General features: G+C 46.7%; 1 protein-coding gene across 1 annotated transcript in view; it reads right to left on the bottom strand.

Annotated features, from left to right (window-relative positions):
* Positions 1–19,741, bottom strand: part of gpc3 (glypican 3) — a 425,503-nt gene that overhangs the window by 68,104 nt on the left and 337,658 nt on the right. The window contains exon 7 of the mRNA XM_045724105.2: positions 17,418–17,613. Within this exon, the coding sequence (XP_045580061.1) occupies positions 17,418–17,613 (196 nt within the window). The remainder of the gene's footprint in view (positions 1–17,417; positions 17,614–19,741) is intronic.

Below are 19,741 nucleotides of genomic sequence, written 5' to 3'. Positions count from 1 at the left end.
TACCCCAGAGAGAGAGAATAAACCCATGTTGCTGACACCCCAGAGAGAGAGAATAAACCCATGTTGCTGACATCTCAGAGAGAGAGAATAAACCCATGTTGCTGATACCCCAGAGAGAATAAACCCATGTTGCTGACATCCCAGAGAGAGAGAATAAACCCATGTTACTGATAACCCAGAGAGAGAGAATAAACCCATGATGCTGATACCTCAGAGAGAATAAACCCATGGTGCTGACACCCCAGAGAGAGAGAATAAACCCATGTTTCTGATACCCCAGAGAGAGAGAATAAACCCATGTTGCTGACACCTCAGAAAGAGAGAATAAACCCATGTTGCTGACACCCCAGAGAGAGAGAATAAACCCATGTTGCTGGCACCTCAGAGAGAGAGAATAAACCCATGTTGCTGACACCTCAGAGAGAGAGAGAATAAACCCATGTTGCGGCACCTGAGAGACAGAGAATAAACCCATGTTGCTGGCACCTCAGAGAGAGAGAATAAACCCATGTTGCTGACACCCCAGAGAGAGAGAATACACCCATGTTGCTGACACCCCAGAGAGAGAGAATACACCCATGTTGCTGATACCTCAGAGAGAATACACCCATGTTGCTGATACCTCAGAGAGAGAGAATAAACCCATGTTGCTGATCCCTCAGAGAGAGATAATAAACCCATGTTGCTGATACCCCAGAGAGAGAGAGTATACCCATGTTGCTGACACCTCAGAGAGAATACACCCATGTTGCTGATACCTCAGAGAGAGAGAATAAACCCATGTTGCTGATCCCTCAGAGAGAGATAATAAACCCATGTTGCTGATACCCCAGAGAGAGAGAGTATACCCATGTTGCTGACACCTCAGAGAGAGAGAATAAACCCATGTTGCTGATACCTCAGAGAGAGAGAATAAACCCATGTTGCTGACACCCCAGAGAGAGAATAAACCCATGTTGCTGATACCCCAGAGAGAGAGAATAAACCCATGTTGCTGACACCCCAGAGAGAGAGAATAAACCCATGTTGCTGACACCCCAGAGATAGAGAATAAACCCATGTTGCTGACACCTCAGAGAGAGAGAATAAACCCATGTTGCTGACACCTCAGAGAGAGAGAATAAACCCATGTTGCTGACACCCCAGAGAGAGAATAAACCCACGTGGCTGACACCTCAGAGAGAGAAAGAATGAACCCATGTTGCTGACACCCCAGAGAGAGAGAGAATAAACCCATGTTGCTGACACCCCAGAGATAGAGAATAAACCCATGTTGCTGACACCTCAGAGAGAGAGAATAAACCCATGTTGCTGACACCTCAGAGAGAGAGAATAAACCCATGTTGCTGACACCCCAGAGAGAGAGAGAGAATAAACCCATGTTGCTGACACCTCAGAGAGAGAAAGAATAAACCCATGTTGCTGACACTCCAGAGAGAGAGAATAAACCCATGTTGCTGACACCTCAGAGAGAGAAAGAATAAACCCATGTTGCTGACACCCCAGAGAGAGAGAGAGAATAAACCCATGTTGCTGACACCCCAGAGAGAGAGAGAATAAACTCATGTTGCTGACACCCCAGAGAGAGAGAATAAACCCATGTTGCTGACACCCCAGAGAGAGAGAATAAACCCATGTTGCTCACCCCTCAGAGAGAGAGAATAAACCCAAGTTACTGACACCCCAGAGAGAGAGAATAAACCCATGTTGCTGACACCTCAGAGAGAGAATAAACCCATGTTGCTGATACCTCAGAGAGAGAGAATAAACCCATGTTGCTGATACCCCAGAGAGAATAAACCCATGTTGCTGACACCCCAGAGAGAGAGAATAAACCCATGATGCTGACACCCCAGAGAGAATAAACCCATGTTGCTGACACCCCACAGAGAGAATAAACCCATGTTGCTGATACCCCAGAGAGAGAAAACAAACCCATGTTGCTGACACCTCCGAAAGAGAGAATAAACCCATGTTGCTGATACCCCAGAGAGAGAGAATAAACCCATGTTGCTGATACCCCAGAGAGAGAGAGAGAATAAACCCATGTTGCTGATACACCAGAGAGAGAGAGAGAATAAACCCATGTTGCTGATACCCCAGAGAGAGAGAATAGACCCATGTTGCTGACACCCCAGAGAGAGAGAATAAACCCATGTTGCTGACACCCCAGAGAGAGAGAGAGAATAAACCCATGTTGCTGATATCTCAGAGAGAGAGAATAAACCCATGTTGCTGATACCCCAGAGAGAGAGAATAAACTCATGTTGCTGACACCCCAGAGAGAGAATAAACCCATGTTGCTGACACCCCAGAGAGAGAGAGAATAAACCCATGTTGCTGACACCCCAGAGAGAGAGAGAATAAACCCATGTTGCTGATACCCCAGAGAGAGAGAATAAACCCATGTTGCTGATACCCCAGAGAGAGAGAATAAACCCATGTTGCTCACACCCCAGAGAGAGAGAATAAACCCATGTTGCTGACATCTCAGAGAGAGAGAATAAACCCATGTTGCTGATACCCCAGAGAGAATAAACCCATGTTGCTGACACCCCAGAGAGAGAGAATAAACCCATGTTGCTGGCACCTCAGAGAGAGAGAATAAACCCATGTTGCTGACACCCCAGAGAGAGAATAAACTCATGTTGCTCACACCCCAGAGAGAGAGAATAAACACATGTTGCTGACACCTCAGAGAGAGAGAATACACCCATGTTGCTGACACCCCAGAGAGAGAGAATACACCCATGTTGCTGATACCTCAGAGAGAATACACCCATGTTGCTGATACCTCAGAGAGAGAGAATAAACCCATGTTGCTGATCCCTCAGAGAGAGATAATAAACCCATGTTGCTGATACCCCAGAGAGAGAGAGTAAACCCATGTTGCTGACACCTCAGAGAGAGAGAATAAACCCATGTTGCTGACACCCCAGAGAGAGAATAAACCCACGTGGCTGACACCTCAGAGAGAGAAAGAATAAACCCATGTTGCTGACACCCCAGAGAGAGAGAATAAACCCATGTTGCTGACACCTCAGAGAGAGAGAATAAACCCATGTTGCTGACACCTCAGAGAGAGAGAATAAACCCATGTTGCTGACACCCCAGAGAGAGAATAAACCCACGTGGCTGACACCTCAGAGAGAGAAAGAATAAACCCATGTTGCTGACACCCCAGAGAGAGAGAATAAACCCATGTTGCTGATACCTCAGAGAGAGAGAATAAACCCATGTTGCTGACACCTCAGAGAGAGAGAGAATAAACCCATGTTGCTGACACCCCAGAGATAGAGAATAAACCCATGTTGCTGACACCTCAGAGAGAGAGAATAAACCCATGTTGCTGACACCTCAGAGAGAGAGAGAATAAACCCATGTTGCTGACACCCCAGAGATAGAGAATAAACCCATGTTGCTGACACCTCAGAGAGAGAGAATAAACCCATGTTGCTGACACCTCAGAGAGAGAGAATAAACCCATGTTGCTGACACCCCAGAGAGAGAATAAACCCATGTTGCTGACACCTCAGAGAGAGGAAGTATAAACCCATGTTGCCGATACCTCAGAGAGAGAGAATAAACCCATGTTGCTGACACCTCAGAGAGAGAGAATAAACCCATGTTGCTGACACCCCAGAGAGAGAATAAACCCATGTTGCTGACACCCCAGAGAGAGAGAGAGAATAAACCCATGTTGCTGAACCCCAGAGAGAGAGAATAAACCCATGTTGCTGACACCTCAGAGAGAGAAGAATAAACCCATGTTGCTGACACCCCAGAGAGAGAGAATAAACCCATGTTGCTGACACCCCAGAGAGAGAGAATAAACCCATGTTGCTGACACCCCAGAGAGAGAGAATAAACCCATGTTGCTGACACCCCAGAGAGAGAGAGAATAAACCCATGTTGCTGACACCCCAGAGAGAGAGAATAAACCCATGTTGCTGACACCCCAGAGAGAGAGAATAAACCCATGTTGCTGACCCCCAGAGAGAGAGAATAAACCCATGTTGCTGACACCCCAGAGAGAGAGAATAAACCCATGTTGCTGACACCCCAGAGAGAGAGAGAGAATAAACCCATGTTGCTGATATCTCAGAGAGAGAGAATAAACCCATGTTGCTGATACCACAGAGAGAGAGAATAAACCCATGTTGCTGACACCCCAGAGAGAGAATAAACCCATGTTGCTGATACCCCAGAGAGAGAGAATAAACCCATGTTGCTGACACCTCAGAGAGAGAGAATACACCCATTTTGCTGACGCCCCAGAGAGAGAGAATAAACCCATGTTGCTGACACCTCAGAGAGAGAGAATAAACCCACGTTGCTTACACCTCAGAGAGAGAGAATAAACCCATGTTGCTGACACCCCAGAGAGAGAGAATAAACCCATGTTGCTGACACCTCAGAGAGAGAAAGAATAGACCCATGTTGCTGACACCCCAGAGAGAGAGAGAGAATAAACCCATGTTGCTGACACCCCAGAGAGAGAGAGAGATAAACCCATGTTGCTGACACCCCAGAGAGAGAGAGAATAAACACATGTTGCTGATAACCCAGAGAGAGAGAATAAATCCATGTTGCTGATACCCCAGAGAGAGAGAATAAACCCATGTTGCTCACACCCCAGAGAGAGAGAATAAACCCATGTTGCTGACATCTCAGAGAGAGAGAATAAACCCATGTTGCTGATACCCCAGAGAGAATAAACCCATGTTGCTGACACCCCAGAGAGAGAGAGAGAATAAACCCATGTTGCTGATATCTCAGAGAGAGAGAATAAACCCATGTTGCTGACATCCCAGAGAGAGAGAATAAACCCATGTTACTGATAACCCAGAGAGGGAGAATAAACCCATGATGCTGATACCTCAGAGAGAATAAACCCATGGTGCTGACACCCCAGAGAGAGAGAATAAACCCATGTTGCGGATACCCCAGAGAGAGAGAATAAACCCATGTTGCTGACACCTCAGAAAGAGAGAATAAACCCATGTTGCTGACACCCCAGAGAGAGATAATAAACCCATGTTGCTGACACCCCAGTGAGAGAATAAAGCCATGTTGCTGATACCCCAGAGAGAGAGAATAAACCCATGTTGCTGACAACCCAGAGAGAGAGAATAAACCCATGTTGCTGAAACCCCAGAGAGAGAGAATAAACCCATGTTGCTGACACCTCAGAGAGAGAGAGAATAAACTCATGTTGCTGACACCCCAGAGAGAGAGAATAAACCCATGTTGCTGATACCCCAGAGAGAGAGAATAAACCCATGTTGCCGGCACCTCAGAGAGAGAGAATAAATCCATGTTGCTGATACCTCAGAGAGAATAAACCCATGTTGCTGACACCTCAGAGAGAGAGAGAATAAACCCATGTTGCTGGCACCTCAGAGAGAGAGAATAAATCCATGTTGCTGACACCTCAGAGAGAATAAACCCATGTTGCTGACACCCCAGAGAGAGAATAAACCCATGTTGCTGACACCCAGAGAGAGAATAAACTCATGTTGCTCACACCCCAGAGAGAGAGAATAAACCCATGTTGCTGACACCTCAGAGAGAGAGAATACACCCATGTTGCTGACACCCCGAGAGAGAGAATACACCCATGTTGCTGATACCTCAGAGAGAATACACCCATGTTGCTGATACCTCAGAGAGAGAGAATAAACCCATGTTGCTGATCCCTCAGAGAGAGATAATAAACCCATGTTGCTGATACCCCAGAGAGAGAGAGTATACCCATGTTGCTGACACCTCAGAGAGAGAGAATAAACCCATGTTGCTGATACCTCAGAGAGAGAGAATAAACCCATGTTGCTGACACCCCGAGAGAGAATAAACCCATGTTGCTGATACCCCAGAGAGAGAGAATTAACCCATGTTGCTGACACCCCAGAGAGAGAGAATAAACCCATGTTGCTGACACCCCAGAGATAGAGAATAAACCCATGTTGCTGACACCTCAGAGAGAGAGAATAAACCCATGTTGCTGACACCTCGGAGAGAGAGAATAAACCCATGTTGCTGACACCCCAGAGAGAGAATAAACCCATGTGGCTGACACCTCAGAGAGAGAAAGAATAAACCCATGTTGCTGACACCCCAGAGAGAGAGAATAAACCCATGTTGCTGACACCCCAGAGATAGAGAATAAACCCATGTTGCTGACACCTCAGAGAGAGAGAATAAACCCATGTTGCTGACACCTCAGAGAGAGAGAATAAACCCATGTTGCTGACACCCCAGAGAGAGAATAAACCCATGTTGCTGACACCTCAGAGAGAGAAAGAATAAACCCATGTTGCTGATACCTCAGAGAGAGAGAATAAACCCATGTTGCTGACACCTCAGAGAGAGAAAGAATAAACCCATGTTGCTGACACTCCAGAGAGAGAGAATAAACCCATGTTGCTGATACCCCAGAGAGAGAGAATAAACCCATGTTGCTGACACCTCAGAGAGAGAGAATAAACCCATGATGCTGACACCCCAGAGAGAGAGAATAAACCCATGATGCTGATACCCCAGAGAGAATAAACCCATGTTGCTGACACCCCAGAGAGAGAGAATAAACCCATGTTACTGATACCCCAGAGAGAGAGAATAAACCCATGATGCTGACACCCCAGAGAGAATAAACCCATGTTGCTGACACACCAGAGAGAATAAACCCATGTTGCTGACACCCCAGAGAGAATAAACCCATGTTGCTGACACCCCAGAGAGAGAGAATAAACCCATGTTGCTGATACCCCAGAGAGAGAGAGTAAACCCATGTTGCTGACACCTCAGAGAGAGAGAATAAACCCATGTTGCTGACACCTCAGAGAGAGAGAATAAACCCATGTTGCTGACACCCCAGAGAGAGAGAATAAACCCATGTTGCTGACACCCTAGAGAGAGAATAAACCCATGTGGCTGACACCTCAGAGAGAGAAAGAATAAACCCATGTTGCTGACACCCCAGAGAGAGAGAATAAACCCATGTTGCTGACACTCCAGAGATAGAGAATAAACCCATGTTGCTGACACCTCAGAGAGAGAGAATAAACCCATGTTGCTGACACCCCAGAGAGAGAGAATAAACCCATGTTGCTGACACCTCAGAGAGAGAAAGAATAAACCCATGTTGCTGACACCCCAGAGAGAGAGAGAGAATAAACCCATGTTGCTTACACCCCAGAGAGAGAGAGAGAATAAACCCATGTTGCTGACACCCCAGAGAGAGAAAGAATAAACCCATGTTGCTGATATCTCAGAGATAGAATAAACCCATGTTGCTGATACCCCAGAGAGAGAGAATAAACCCATGTTGCTGATACCCCAGAGAGAGAGAATAAACCCATGTTGCTGACACCCCAGAGAGAGAATAAACCCATGTTGCTGATACCCCAGAGAGAGAGAATAAACCCATGTTGCTGACACCTCAGAGAGAGAGAATACACCCATTTTGCTGACGCCCCAGAGAGAGAGAATAAACCCATGTTGCTGACACCTCAGAGAGAGAGAATAAACCCACGTTGCTTACACCTCAGAGAGAGAGAATAAACCCATGTTGCTGACACCCCAGAGAGAGAGAATAAACCCATGTTGCTGACACCTCAGAGAGAGAAAGAATAGACCCATGTTGCTGACACCCCAGAGAGAGAGAGAGAATAAACCCATGTTGCTGACACCCCAGAGAGAGAGAGAGAATAAACCCATGTTGCTGACACCCCAGAGAGAGAGAGAATAAACACATGTTGCTGATAACCCAGAGAGAGAGAATAAATCCATGTTGCTGATACCCCAGAGAGAGAGAATAAACCCATGTTGCTCACACCCCAGAGAGAGAGAATAAACCCATGTTGCTGACATCTCAGAGAGAGAGAATAAACCCATGTTGCTGATACCCCAGAGAGAATAAACCCATGTTGCTGACACCCCAGAGAGAGAGAGAGAATAAACCCATGTTGCTGATATCTCAGAGAGAGAGAATAAACCCATGTTGCTGACATCCCAGAGAGAGAGAATAAACCCATGTTACTGATAACCCAGAGAGGGAGAATAAACCCATGATGCTGATACCTCAGAGAGAATAAACCCATGGTGCTGACACCCCAGAGAGAGAGAATAAACCCATGTTGCGGATACCCCAGAGAGAGAGAATAAACCCATGTTGCTGACACCTCAGAAAGAGAGAATAAACCCATGTTGCTGACACCCCAGAGAGAGATAATAAACCCATGTTGCTGACACCCCAGTGAGAGAATAAAGCCATGTTGCTGATACCCCAGAGAGAGAGAATAAACCCATGTTGCTGACAACCCAGAGAGAGAGAATAAACCCATGTTGCTGAAACCCCAGAGAGAGAGAATAAACCCATGTTGCTGACACCTCAGAGAGAGAGAGAATAAACTCATGTTGCTGACACCCCAGAGAGAGAGAATAAACCCATGTTGCTGATACCCCAGAGAGAGAGAATAAACCCATGTTGCCGGCACCTCAGAGAGAGAGAATAAATCCATGTTGCTGATACCTCAGAGAGAATAAACCCATGTTGCTGACACCTCAGAGAGAGAGAGAATAAACCCATGTTGCTGGCACCTCAGAGAGAGAGAATAAATCCATGTTGCTGACACCTCAGAGAGAATAAACCCATGTTGCTGACACCCCAGAGAGAGAATAAACCCATGTTGCTGACACCCAGAGAGAGAATAAACTCATGTTGCTCACACCCCAGAGAGAGAGAATAAACCCATGTTGCTGACACCTCAGAGAGAGAGAATACACCCATGTTGCTGACACCCCAGAGAGAGAGAATACACCCATGTTGCTGATACCTCAGAGAGAATACACCCATGTTGCTGATACCTCAGAGAGAGAGAATAAACCCATGTTGCTGACACCTCAGAGAGAGAGAATAAACCCATGTTGCTGACACCCCAGAGAGAGAGAATAAACCCATGTTGCTGACACCCCAGAGAGAGAGAATAAACCCATGTTGCTGACACCTCAGAGAGAGAGAATAAACCCATGTTGCTGACACCCCAGAGAGAGAGAATAAACCCATGTTGCTGATACCTCAGAGAGAGAGAATAAACCCATGTTGCTGACACCCCAGAGAGAGAGAATAAACCCATGTTGCTGACACCCCAGAGAGAGAGAATAAACCCATGTTGCTGACACCTCAGAGAGAGAGAATAAACCCATGTTGCTGACACCCCAGAGAGAGAGAATAAACCCATGTTGCTGACACCCCAGAGAGAGAGAATAAACCCATGTTGCTGACACCCCAGAGAGAGAGAATAAACCCATGTTGCTGACACCCCAGAGAGAGAGAATAAACCCATGTTGCTGACACCTCAGAGAGAGAGAATAAACCCATGTTGCTGACACCCCAGAGAGAGAGAATAAACCCATGTTGCTGACACCCCAGAGAGAGAGAATAAACCCATGTTGCTGACACCTCAGAGAGAGAGAATAAACCCATGTTGCTGACACCTCAGAGAGAGAGAATAAACCCATGTTGCTGACACCTCAGAGAGAGAGAATAAACCCATGTTGCTGACACCTCAGAGAGAGAGAATAAACCCATGTTGCTGACACCCCAGAGAGAGAGAATAAACCCATGTTGCTGACACCCCAGAGAGAGAGAATAAACCCATGTTGCTGACACCCCAGAGAGAGAGAATAAACCCATGTTGCTGACACCCCAGAGAGAGAGAATAAACCCATGTTGCTGACACCCCAGAGAGAGAGAATAAACCCATGTTGCTGACACCCCAGAGAGAGAGAATAAACCCATGTTGCTGACACCTCAGAGAGAGAGAATAAACCCATGTTGCTGACACCTCAGAGAGAGAGAATAAACCCATGTTGCTGACACCCCAGAGAGAGAGAATAAACCCATGTTGCTGACACCTCAGAGAGAGAGAATAAACCCATGTTGCTGATACCCCAGAGAGAGAGAATAAACCCATGTTGCTGACACCCCAGAGAGAGAATAAACCCATGTTGCTGACACCCCAGAGAGAGAGAATAAACCCATGTTGCTGACACCCCAGAGAGAGAGAATAAACCCATGTTGCTGACACCCCAGAGAGAGAGAATAAACCCATGTTGCTGACACCTCAGAGAGAGAGAATAAACCCATGTTGCTGACACCCCAGAGAGAGAGAATAAACCCATGTTGCTGACACCCCAGAGAAGAGAATAAACCCATGTTGCTGACACCTCAGAGAGAGAGAATAAACCCATGTTGCTGACACCCCAGAGAGAGAGAATAAACCCATGTTGCTGACACCCCAGAGAGAGAATAAACCCATGTTGCTGACACCTCAGAGAGAGAGAATAAACCCATGTTGCTGACACCTCAGAGAGAGAGAATAAACCCATGTTGCTGACACCCCAGAGAGAGAGAATAAACCCATGTTGCTGACACCTCAGAGAGAGAGAATAAACCCATGTTGCTGACACCTCAGAGAGAGAGAATAAACCCATGTTGCTGACACCTCAGAGAGAGAGAATAAACCCATGTTGCTGACACCCCAGAGAGAGAGAATAAACCCATGTTGCTGACACCTCAGAGAGAGAGAATAAACCCATGTTGCTGATACCCCAGAGAGAGAGAATAAACCCATGTTGCTGACACCTCAGAGAGAGAGAATAAACCCATGTTGCTGACACCCCAGAGAGAGAGAATAAACCCATGTTGCTGACACCTCAGAGAGAGAGAATAAACCCATGTTGCTGACACCCCAGAGAGAGAGAATAAACCCATGTTGCTGATACCCCAGAGAGAGAGAATAAACCCATGTTGCTGACACCCCAGAGAGAGAGAATAAACCCATGTTGCTGACACCCCAGAGAGAGAATAAACCCATGTTGCTGATACCCCAGAGAGAGAATAAACCCATGTTGCTGACACCCCAGAGAGAGAGAATAAACCCATGTTGCTGATACCCCAGAGAGAGAGAATAAACCCATGTTGCTGACACCCCAGAGAGAGAATAAACCCATGTTGCTGACACCCCAGAGAGAGAGAATAAACCCATGTTGCTGACACCCCAGGAGAGAATAAACCCATGTTGCTGACACCCCAGAGAGAGAGAATAAACCCATGTTGCTGATACCCCAGAGAGAGAGAATAAACCCATGTTGCTGACACCCCAGAGAGAGAGAATAAACCCATGTTGCTGACACCTCAGAGAGAGAGAATAAACCCATGTTGCTGACACCCCAGAGAGAGAGAATAAACCCATGTTGCTGACACCCCAGAGAGAGAATAAACCCATGTTGCTGACACCTCAGAGAGAGAGAATAAACCCATGTTGCTGACACCTCAGAGAGAGAGAATAAACCCATGTTGCTGACACCCAGAGAGAGAGAATAAACCCATGTTGCTGACACCTCAGAGAGAGAGAATAAACCCATGTTGCTGACACCCCAGAGAGAGAGAATAAACCCATGTTGCTGACACCTCAGAGAGAGAGAATAAACCCATGTTGCTGACACCCCAGAGAGAGAGAATAAACCCATGTTGCTGACACCCCAGAGAGAGAGAATAAACCCATGTTGCTGACACCCCAGAGAGAGAGAATAAACCCATGTTGCTGACACCCCAGAGAGAGAATAAACCCATGTTGCTGATACCCCAGAGAGAGAGAATAAACCCATGTTGCTGACACCCCAGAGAGAGAGAATAAACCCATGTTGCTGACACCTCAGAGAGAGAGAATAAACCCATGTTGCTGATACCCCAGAGAGAGAGAATAAACCCATGTTGCTGATACCCCAGAGAGAGAGAATAAACCCATGTTGCTGACACCCCAGAGAGAGAGAATAAACCCATGTTGCTGATACCCCAGAGAGAGAGAATAAACCCATGTTGCTGACACCTCAGAGAGAATAAACCCATGTTGCTGACACCCCAGAGAGAGAATAAACCCATGTTGCTGACACCTCAGAGAGAGAGAATAAACCCATGTTGCTGACACCTCAGAGAGAGAGAATAAACCCATGTTGCTGATACCCCAGAGAGAGAGAATAAACCCATGTTGCTGACACCTCAGAGAGAGAGAATAAACCCATGTTGCTGACACCCCAGAGAGAGAATAAACCCATGTTGCTGACACCCCAGAGAGAGAGAATAAACCCATGTTGCTGACACCTCAGAGAGAGAGAATAAACCCATGTTGCTGACACCTCAGAGAGAGAATAAACCCATGTTGCTGATACCTCAGAGAGAGAGAATAAACCCATGTTGCTGACACCCCAGAGAGAGAGAATAAACCCATGTTGCTGACACCTCAGAGAGAGAGAATAAACCCATGTTGCTGATACCCCAGAGAGAGAGAATAAACCCATGTTGCTGACACCCCAGAGAGAGAGAATAAACCCATGTTGCTGATACCCCAGAGAGAGAGAATAAACCCATGTTGCTGACACCCCAGAGAGAGAGAATAAACCCATGTTGCTGACACCCCAGAGAGAGAGAATAAACCCATGTTGCTGACACCTCAGAGAGAGAGAATAAACCCATGTTGCTGACACCCCAGAGAGAGAGAATAAACCCATGTTGCTGACACCCCAGAGAGAGAGAATAAACCCATGTTGCTGACACCCCAGAGAGAGAGAATAAACCCATGTTGCTGACACCCCAGAGAGAGAGAATAAACCCATGTTGCTGACACCCCAGAGAGAGAGAATAAACCCATGTTGCTGACACCCCAGAGAGAGAGAATAAACCCATGTTGCTGACACCCCAGAGAGAGAGAATAAACCCATGTTGCTGACACCCCAGAGAGAGAGAATAAACCCATGTTGCTGACACCTCAGAGAGAGAGAATAAACCCATGTTGCTGACACCCCAGAGAGAGAGAATAAACCCATGTTGCTGACACCCCAGAGAGAGAGAATAAACCCATGTTGCTGACACCTCAGAGAGAGAGAATAAACCCATGTTGCTGATACCTCAGAGAGAGAGAATAAACCCATGTTGCTGACACCTCAGAGAGAGAGAATAAACCCATGTTGCTGATACCTCAGAGAGAGAGAATAAACCCATGTTGCTGACACCTCAGAGAGAGAGAATAAACCCATGTTGCTGAACCCAGAGAGAGAATAAACCCATGTTGCTGACACCTCAGAGAGAGAGAATAAACCCATGTTGCTGATACCCCAGAGAGAGAATAAACCCATGTTGCTGATACCTCAGAGAGAGAGAATAAACCCATGTTGCTGATACACCAGAGAGAGAGAATAAACCCATGTTGCTGATACCTCAGAGAGAGAGAATAAACCCATGTTGCTGACACCCCAGAGAGAGAGAATAAACCCATGTTGCTGACACCCCAGAGAGAGAATAAACCCATGTTGCTACACCCCAGAGAGAGAATAAACCCATGTTGCTGACACCCAGAGAGAGAATAAACCCATGTTGCTGACACCTCAGAGAGAGAGAGAATAAACCCATGTTGCTGATACCCCAGAGAGAGAGAATAAACCCATGTTGCTGATACCCCAAAGAGAGAGAATAAACCCATGTTGCTGATACCTCAGAGAAAGAGACTAAACCCATGTTGCTGATACCTCAGAGAGACAGAATAAACACATGTTGCTGACACCTCAGAGAGACAGAATAAACACATGTTGCTGACACCTCAGAGAGAGAGAGAATAAACCCATGTTGCTGATACCCCAGAGAGAGAGAATAAACCCATGTTGCTGAAACCCCAGAGAGAGAATAAAGCCATGTTGCTGATACCTCAGAGAGAGAAAATAAACCCATGTTGCTGATACCCCAGAGAGAATAAACCCATGTTGCTGACACCCCAGAGAGAGAGAATAAACCCATGTTGCTGACACCTCAGACAGAGAGAATAAACCCATGTTGCTGATACCTCAGAGAGAGAGAATAAACCCATGTTGCTGACACCCCAGAGAGAATAAACCCATGTTGCTGACACCTCAGAGAGAGAGAATAAACCCATGTTGCTGATACCTCAGAGAGAGAGAATAAACCCATGTTGCTGACACAACAGAGAGAATAAACCCATGTTGCTGACACCCCAGAGAGAGAGAATAAACCCATGTTGCTGACACCTCAGAGAGAGAGAATAAACCCATGTTGCTGACACCTCAGAGAGAGAGAGAATAAACCCATGTTGCTGACACCCCAGAGAGAGAATATACCCATGTTGCTGATACCCCAGAGAGAGAATATACCCATGTTGCTGATACCTCAGAGAGAGAATAAACCCATGTTGCTGATACCTCAGAGAGAGAGAATAACCCCATGTTGCTGATACCCCAGAGAGAGAATAAACCCATGTTGCTGATACCTCAGAGAGAGAGAATAAACCCATGTTTCTGATACACCAGAGAGAGAGAATAAACCCATGTTGCTGATACCTCAGAGAGAGAGAATAAACCCATGTTGCTGACACCCCAGAGAGAATAAACCCATGTTGCTGACACCCCAGAGAGAGAATAAACCCATGTTGCTGACACCTCAGAGAGAGAGAATAAACCCATTTTGCTGACACCTCAGAGAGAGAGAGAGAATAAACCCATGTTGCTGATACCCCAGAGAGAGAGAATAAACCCATGTTGCTGATACCTCAGAGAGAGAGAATAAACCCATTTTGCTGACACCTCAGAGAGAATAAACCCATGTTGCTGACACCACAGAGAGAGAGAATACACCCATGTTGCTGACACCTCAGAGAGAGAGAATAAACCCATGTTGCTTACACCTCAGAGAGAGAATAAACCCATGTTGCTGATACCTCAGAGAGAGAGAATAAACCCATTTTGCTGACACCTCAGAGAGAATAAACCCATGTTGCTGACACCCCAGAGAGAGAGAATACACCCATGTTGCTGACACCTCAGAGAGAGAGAGAATAAACCCATGTTGCTGATACCTCAGAGAGAGAGAATAAACCCATGTTGCTGATACCCCAGAGAGAGAGAATAAACCCATGTTGCTGATACCCCAGAGAGAGAGAATAAACCCATGTTGCTGATACCCCAGAGAGAGAGAATAAACCCATGTTGCTGACACCTCAGAGAGAGAGAATAAACCCATGTTGCTGACACCTCAGAGAGAGAATAAACCCATGTTGCTGACACCCCAGAGAGAGGGAATAAACCCATGTTGCTGATACCCCAGAGAGAGAGAATAAACCCATGTTGCTGACACCTCAGAGAGAGAGAATAAACCCATGTTGCTGACACCTCAGAGAGAGAATAAACCCATGTTGCTGACACCCCAGAGAGAGGGAATAAACCCATGTTGCTGATACCCCAGAGAGAGAGAATAAACCCATGTTGCTGATACCACAGAGAGAGAATAAACCCATGTTGCTGATACCCCAGAGAGAGAGAATAAACCCATGTTGCTGATTCCTCAGAGAGAGAATAAACCCATGTTGCTGATACCCCAGAGAGAGAGAATAAACCCATGTTGCTGACACCTCAGAGAGAGAGAGAATAAACCCATGTTGCTGACACCTCAGAGAGAGAGAATAAACCCATGTTGCTGACACCTCAGAGAGAGAATAAACCCATGTTGCTGATACTTCAGAGAGGGGTGGACAAACATTTGGTTTCAGAGGTCTGCATCAGTCATTCATTGGAAGGCAAAAAACTAAAATAAACAGCAATACTTTGTAGCCTGAAGACTGAAATTCTGAAGTAACGTGCAACCATTGCCTCTTTAGGGCTAATCCTGAGTGTGGTTTTGGTTCACAAGTTACACTTTAACTGCTTTTGAGCTTCCTTCACTTAATAAGAGGTGTTATATTCACCGTGATGGCCAGCTGTTAGTTACATTTATGAGAAAAAATAGGAAAAAAACTGTGTGCACATGTGGAGAATTAATGACTAACTGGTGAAAATATTGGATTTGTATTGCTGTGAATCTGACTCACTCACTGTCAAAGATCCTGACAGGGACAGAGCAGAGAGTTTTATGTGTCGTCTGTAAGTGTTGCCACTTTGGTCAAACAGAGTTACCGTGTGGTAGGAAGTAGAAGGCTTCCTCACGTAGCCAGCTCAGAGCTCACCTCAACCAGTAGCCTCTTGACCTCCAACCAGCCAGCCGCCGTTACGAAAAAAAGAACCGACGTTCTCTCTCAAACCAAACACAGAACAAAAGAAGCAACAAACCATTCAGAGAAAAGAAACAGAAGAAGAAGTGGAAACAACAGAGCGAGGTCAGGAACAAGAGGCTATGATACACGGACACAAAGCCAGTGCAGCTGAGCAAACACCCAGGCCAAGGGAGTTGTCTTCCTGACAGGGTTGGTTGTTGTGGCAGAGATTCGGGTTCATTGGGCAGGGAAGAAGTGAGTCCAGGGGCCTGAGGAGTGAGCTCAGGGTTCTGGGGAGTGAGGCCAGGGTTCTGGGGAGTGAGGCCAGGGGCCTGGGGAGTGAGGCCAGGGTTCTGGGGAGTGAGGCCAGGGTTTTGGGGAGTGAGGCCAGGGTTCTGGGGAGTGAGGCCAGGGTTCTGGAGAGTGAGGGCAGGGGCCTGGGGAGTGAGGCCAGGGTTCTAGGGAGTGAGGCCAGGGTTCTGGGGAGTGAGGCCAGGGTTCTGGGGAGTGAGTCCAGTGTTCATGGGAGTGAGGCCAGGGGCCTGGGGAGTGAGTCCAGGGTTCAAGGGGAGTGAGGCCAGTGGCCTGGGGAGTGAGTCCAGGGGCCTGGGGAGTGAGGCCAGGGGCCTGGGGAGTGAGGCCAGGGTTCTGGAGAGTGAGGCCAGGGGCCTGGGGAGTGAGGCCAGGGGCCTGGGGAGTGAGGGCAGGGTTCTGGGGAGTGAGACCAGGGGCATGGGGAGTGAGGCCAGGGGCCTGGGGAGTGAGGCCAGGGTTCTGGGGAGTGAGGCCAGGGTTCTGGGGAGTGAAGCCAGGGTTCTGGGGAGTGAGGCCAGGGTTCTGGAGAGTGAGGCCAGGGGCCTGGGGAGTGAGGCCAGGGTTCTGGGGAGTGAGTCCAGGGTTCTTGGGAGTGAGGCCAGGGGCCTGGGGAGTGAGACCAGGGTTCTGGGGAGTGAGACCTGGGTTCTTGGGAGTGAGGCCAGGGGCCTGGGGAGTGAGGCCAGGGGTCCCGGGGTTAAAGCAGGAATCCAGCAGGTCCACCACTTCCAGTGGTCTGGACCAGGAGATCTCAACACCCCTCTCTTCTCCATGCTCCTGATAATGGGGGGAGATGCTGCTCCAACACTGGATGGCCTTAGCCAGAATGTTCTCCTCTTTAGCTTGTCAGCTACTGCTGCTACTTTACTCAGTGTGACCTTTACTTGAGTATTTGCCTCCCTGTCTTAACTTATCAGAGACACACAAAACCAGAAGGAAAGAGACCTTCAGGGACTGGAGTTGTTACTAAAAGAAAAGTGAATACATGGCGGCGTTTGTCTGACTGACCTGCAAAGATACGTAACCGTTTACGGTGAGGGGGCGGCCCGAGCCCCGACACCCCAGCACAGTCATCCTCGTCATCACAGTCGCCACTCTCGAACCACTCATCCTCCTCCTCTCCCTTGCTCCGTCCCTCCGGCCCTTGACCCCCACCTGACCGGGCTCTCCAGCGCTTCTCAGGCACCGTCACCAGACGCAGCAACTGTAGAGGCAGAGATGAAAGGGTTCAAAAACATAATAAGATCACACACATATGGACTTGGCTCCCGAATGGCCCCCTATTCTATTTATAGTACACTACTTTGACCACTTTGGCCTGTAAGGTCCCGTGTGGCTCAGTTGGTAGGACATGGTCCTTGCAAAGCCAGGGTTGTGGGTTTGATTCCCACAGGGGACCAGTGTGAGAAGGTATGCACTCAGTACTGTAAGTTGCTCTGGATAAGAGCGTCTGCTAAATGATTAAAATGTAAGAAAAAAAAATTGCATTAAGTAGGAGGCCATCTGGGACACACATACGCTGACCTTATTCACACCCTTTGGTGGAATGTACATGTCCAGTACATTGGTAATATAATAATTCAGGATTTTGGTTGCTTCCCAAATGGTACCCTATTCCCTTTATCGTGCACTATTTTTGACTAGGGCACATAGGGCTGTGTTAAAAAGTAGTACACTATACAGTTTAGGGAATAGGGTGCCATTTGGGAAGCAGACGTAACTGCCTGACATGGGAGGAAGGCGAGGATGTGGGGGAAACTCCAGGAAAAACCTTGTCAGGGCTAAAACGAGTGGTGTTTACCAAACTCCATATATAATCACCATGCACAGAAATGTTGCTATCTAAGCCAGATGTTTTATTTCTGTGGTGATTCATCCACAGCGTAATAGCAGGCGAAGGCTGTGGCTGTTGATCACTCAGTGGTGGAAAAAGTACCCAATTGTAATACTTGAGTAAAAGTAAAGATACTTTAATAGAAAATGACTCAAGTAAAATTGAAAGTTTACCCAGTAAAATACTACTTGAGTAAAAGTCTAAAAGTATTTGGTTTTAAATACAGTTGATGTCAGAAGTTTACATACACCTTAGCCAAATACTTTTAAACTTCACAATTCCTGACATTTAATCCTAGTAAAAATTCCCTGTTTTAGGTCAGTTAGAATTACACTTTATTTTAAGAATGTGAAATGTCAGAATAATAGTAGAGATAATTATTTATTTCAGCTTTTATTTCTTTCATCACATTCCCAGTGGGTCAGAAGTTTACATACACTCAATTAGTATTTGGTAGCATTGCCTTTAAATCGTTTAACTTATGTCAAACGTATCAGGTAGCCTTCCACAAGCTTCCCACAATAAGTTGGGTGAATTTTGGCCCATTCCTCTTGACAGAGCTGGTGTAACTGAGTCAGGTTTGTAGGCCTCCTTGCTCGCACATGCTTTTTCAGTTCTGCCCACACATTTTCTATAGGATTGAGGTCAGTGCTTTGTGATGGCCACTCCAATGCTTTGACTTTGTTGTCCTTAAGCCATTTTGCCACAACTTTGGAACTGTGCTTGGGGTCATTGTCCATTTGGAAGACCCATTTGCGACCAAGCTTTAATTTTCTGACTGATGTCTTGAGATGTTGCTTCAATATATCCACATAATTTTTCTCTTTCATGATGCCATCTATTTTGTGAAGTGCACCAGTATCTCCTGCAGCAAAGCACCCCCACAACATGATGCTGCCACCCCCGTGCTTCACGGTTGGGATGGTGTTCTTTGGCTTGCAAGCCTCCCCCTTTTTCCTCCAAACATAACGATGGTCATTATGGCCAAACAGTTCTATTTTTGTTTCATCAGACCAGAGGACATCTCTCCAAAAAGTACGATCTTCGTCCCCATGTGCAGTTGCAAACCATAGTCTGACTTTTTTTTTATGGCGGTTTTAGAGCAGTGGCTTCTTCCTTGCTGAGCGGCCTTTCAGGTTATGTCGATATAGGACTTGTTTCATCTCTAGGAGACAGAACTTGTCTCCTTCCTGAGCGATATGTCGGCTGAGCGGTCCCATGGTGTTTATAATTGCATAGTATTGTTTGTACAGATGAACGTGGTGCCTTCAGGCATTTGGAAATTGCTCCCAAGGATGAACCAGACTTGTGGAGGTCGACAATTTTTTTTCTGAGGTTTTGGCTCATTTCTTTTGATTTTCCCATGATGTCAAGGGAAGAGGCACTGAGTTTGAAGGTAGGCCTTGAAATACATCCACAGGTACACCTCCAAATGACTCAAATGATGTCAATTAGCCTATCAGAAGCTTCTAAAGCCGTGACATCATTTTCTGGAATT

This window comes from Salmo salar, chromosome 09 (assembly GCF_965601325.2).
Source record: "Salmo salar chromosome 09, fSalSal1, whole genome shotgun sequence".
In the NCBI taxonomy this organism is placed as follows: domain Eukaryota; kingdom Metazoa; phylum Chordata; class Actinopteri; order Salmoniformes; family Salmonidae; genus Salmo; species Salmo salar.
The sequence above is the reverse complement of the archived record's forward strand: the minus strand, read 5'-3'. Positions and strand labels throughout refer to the sequence as shown.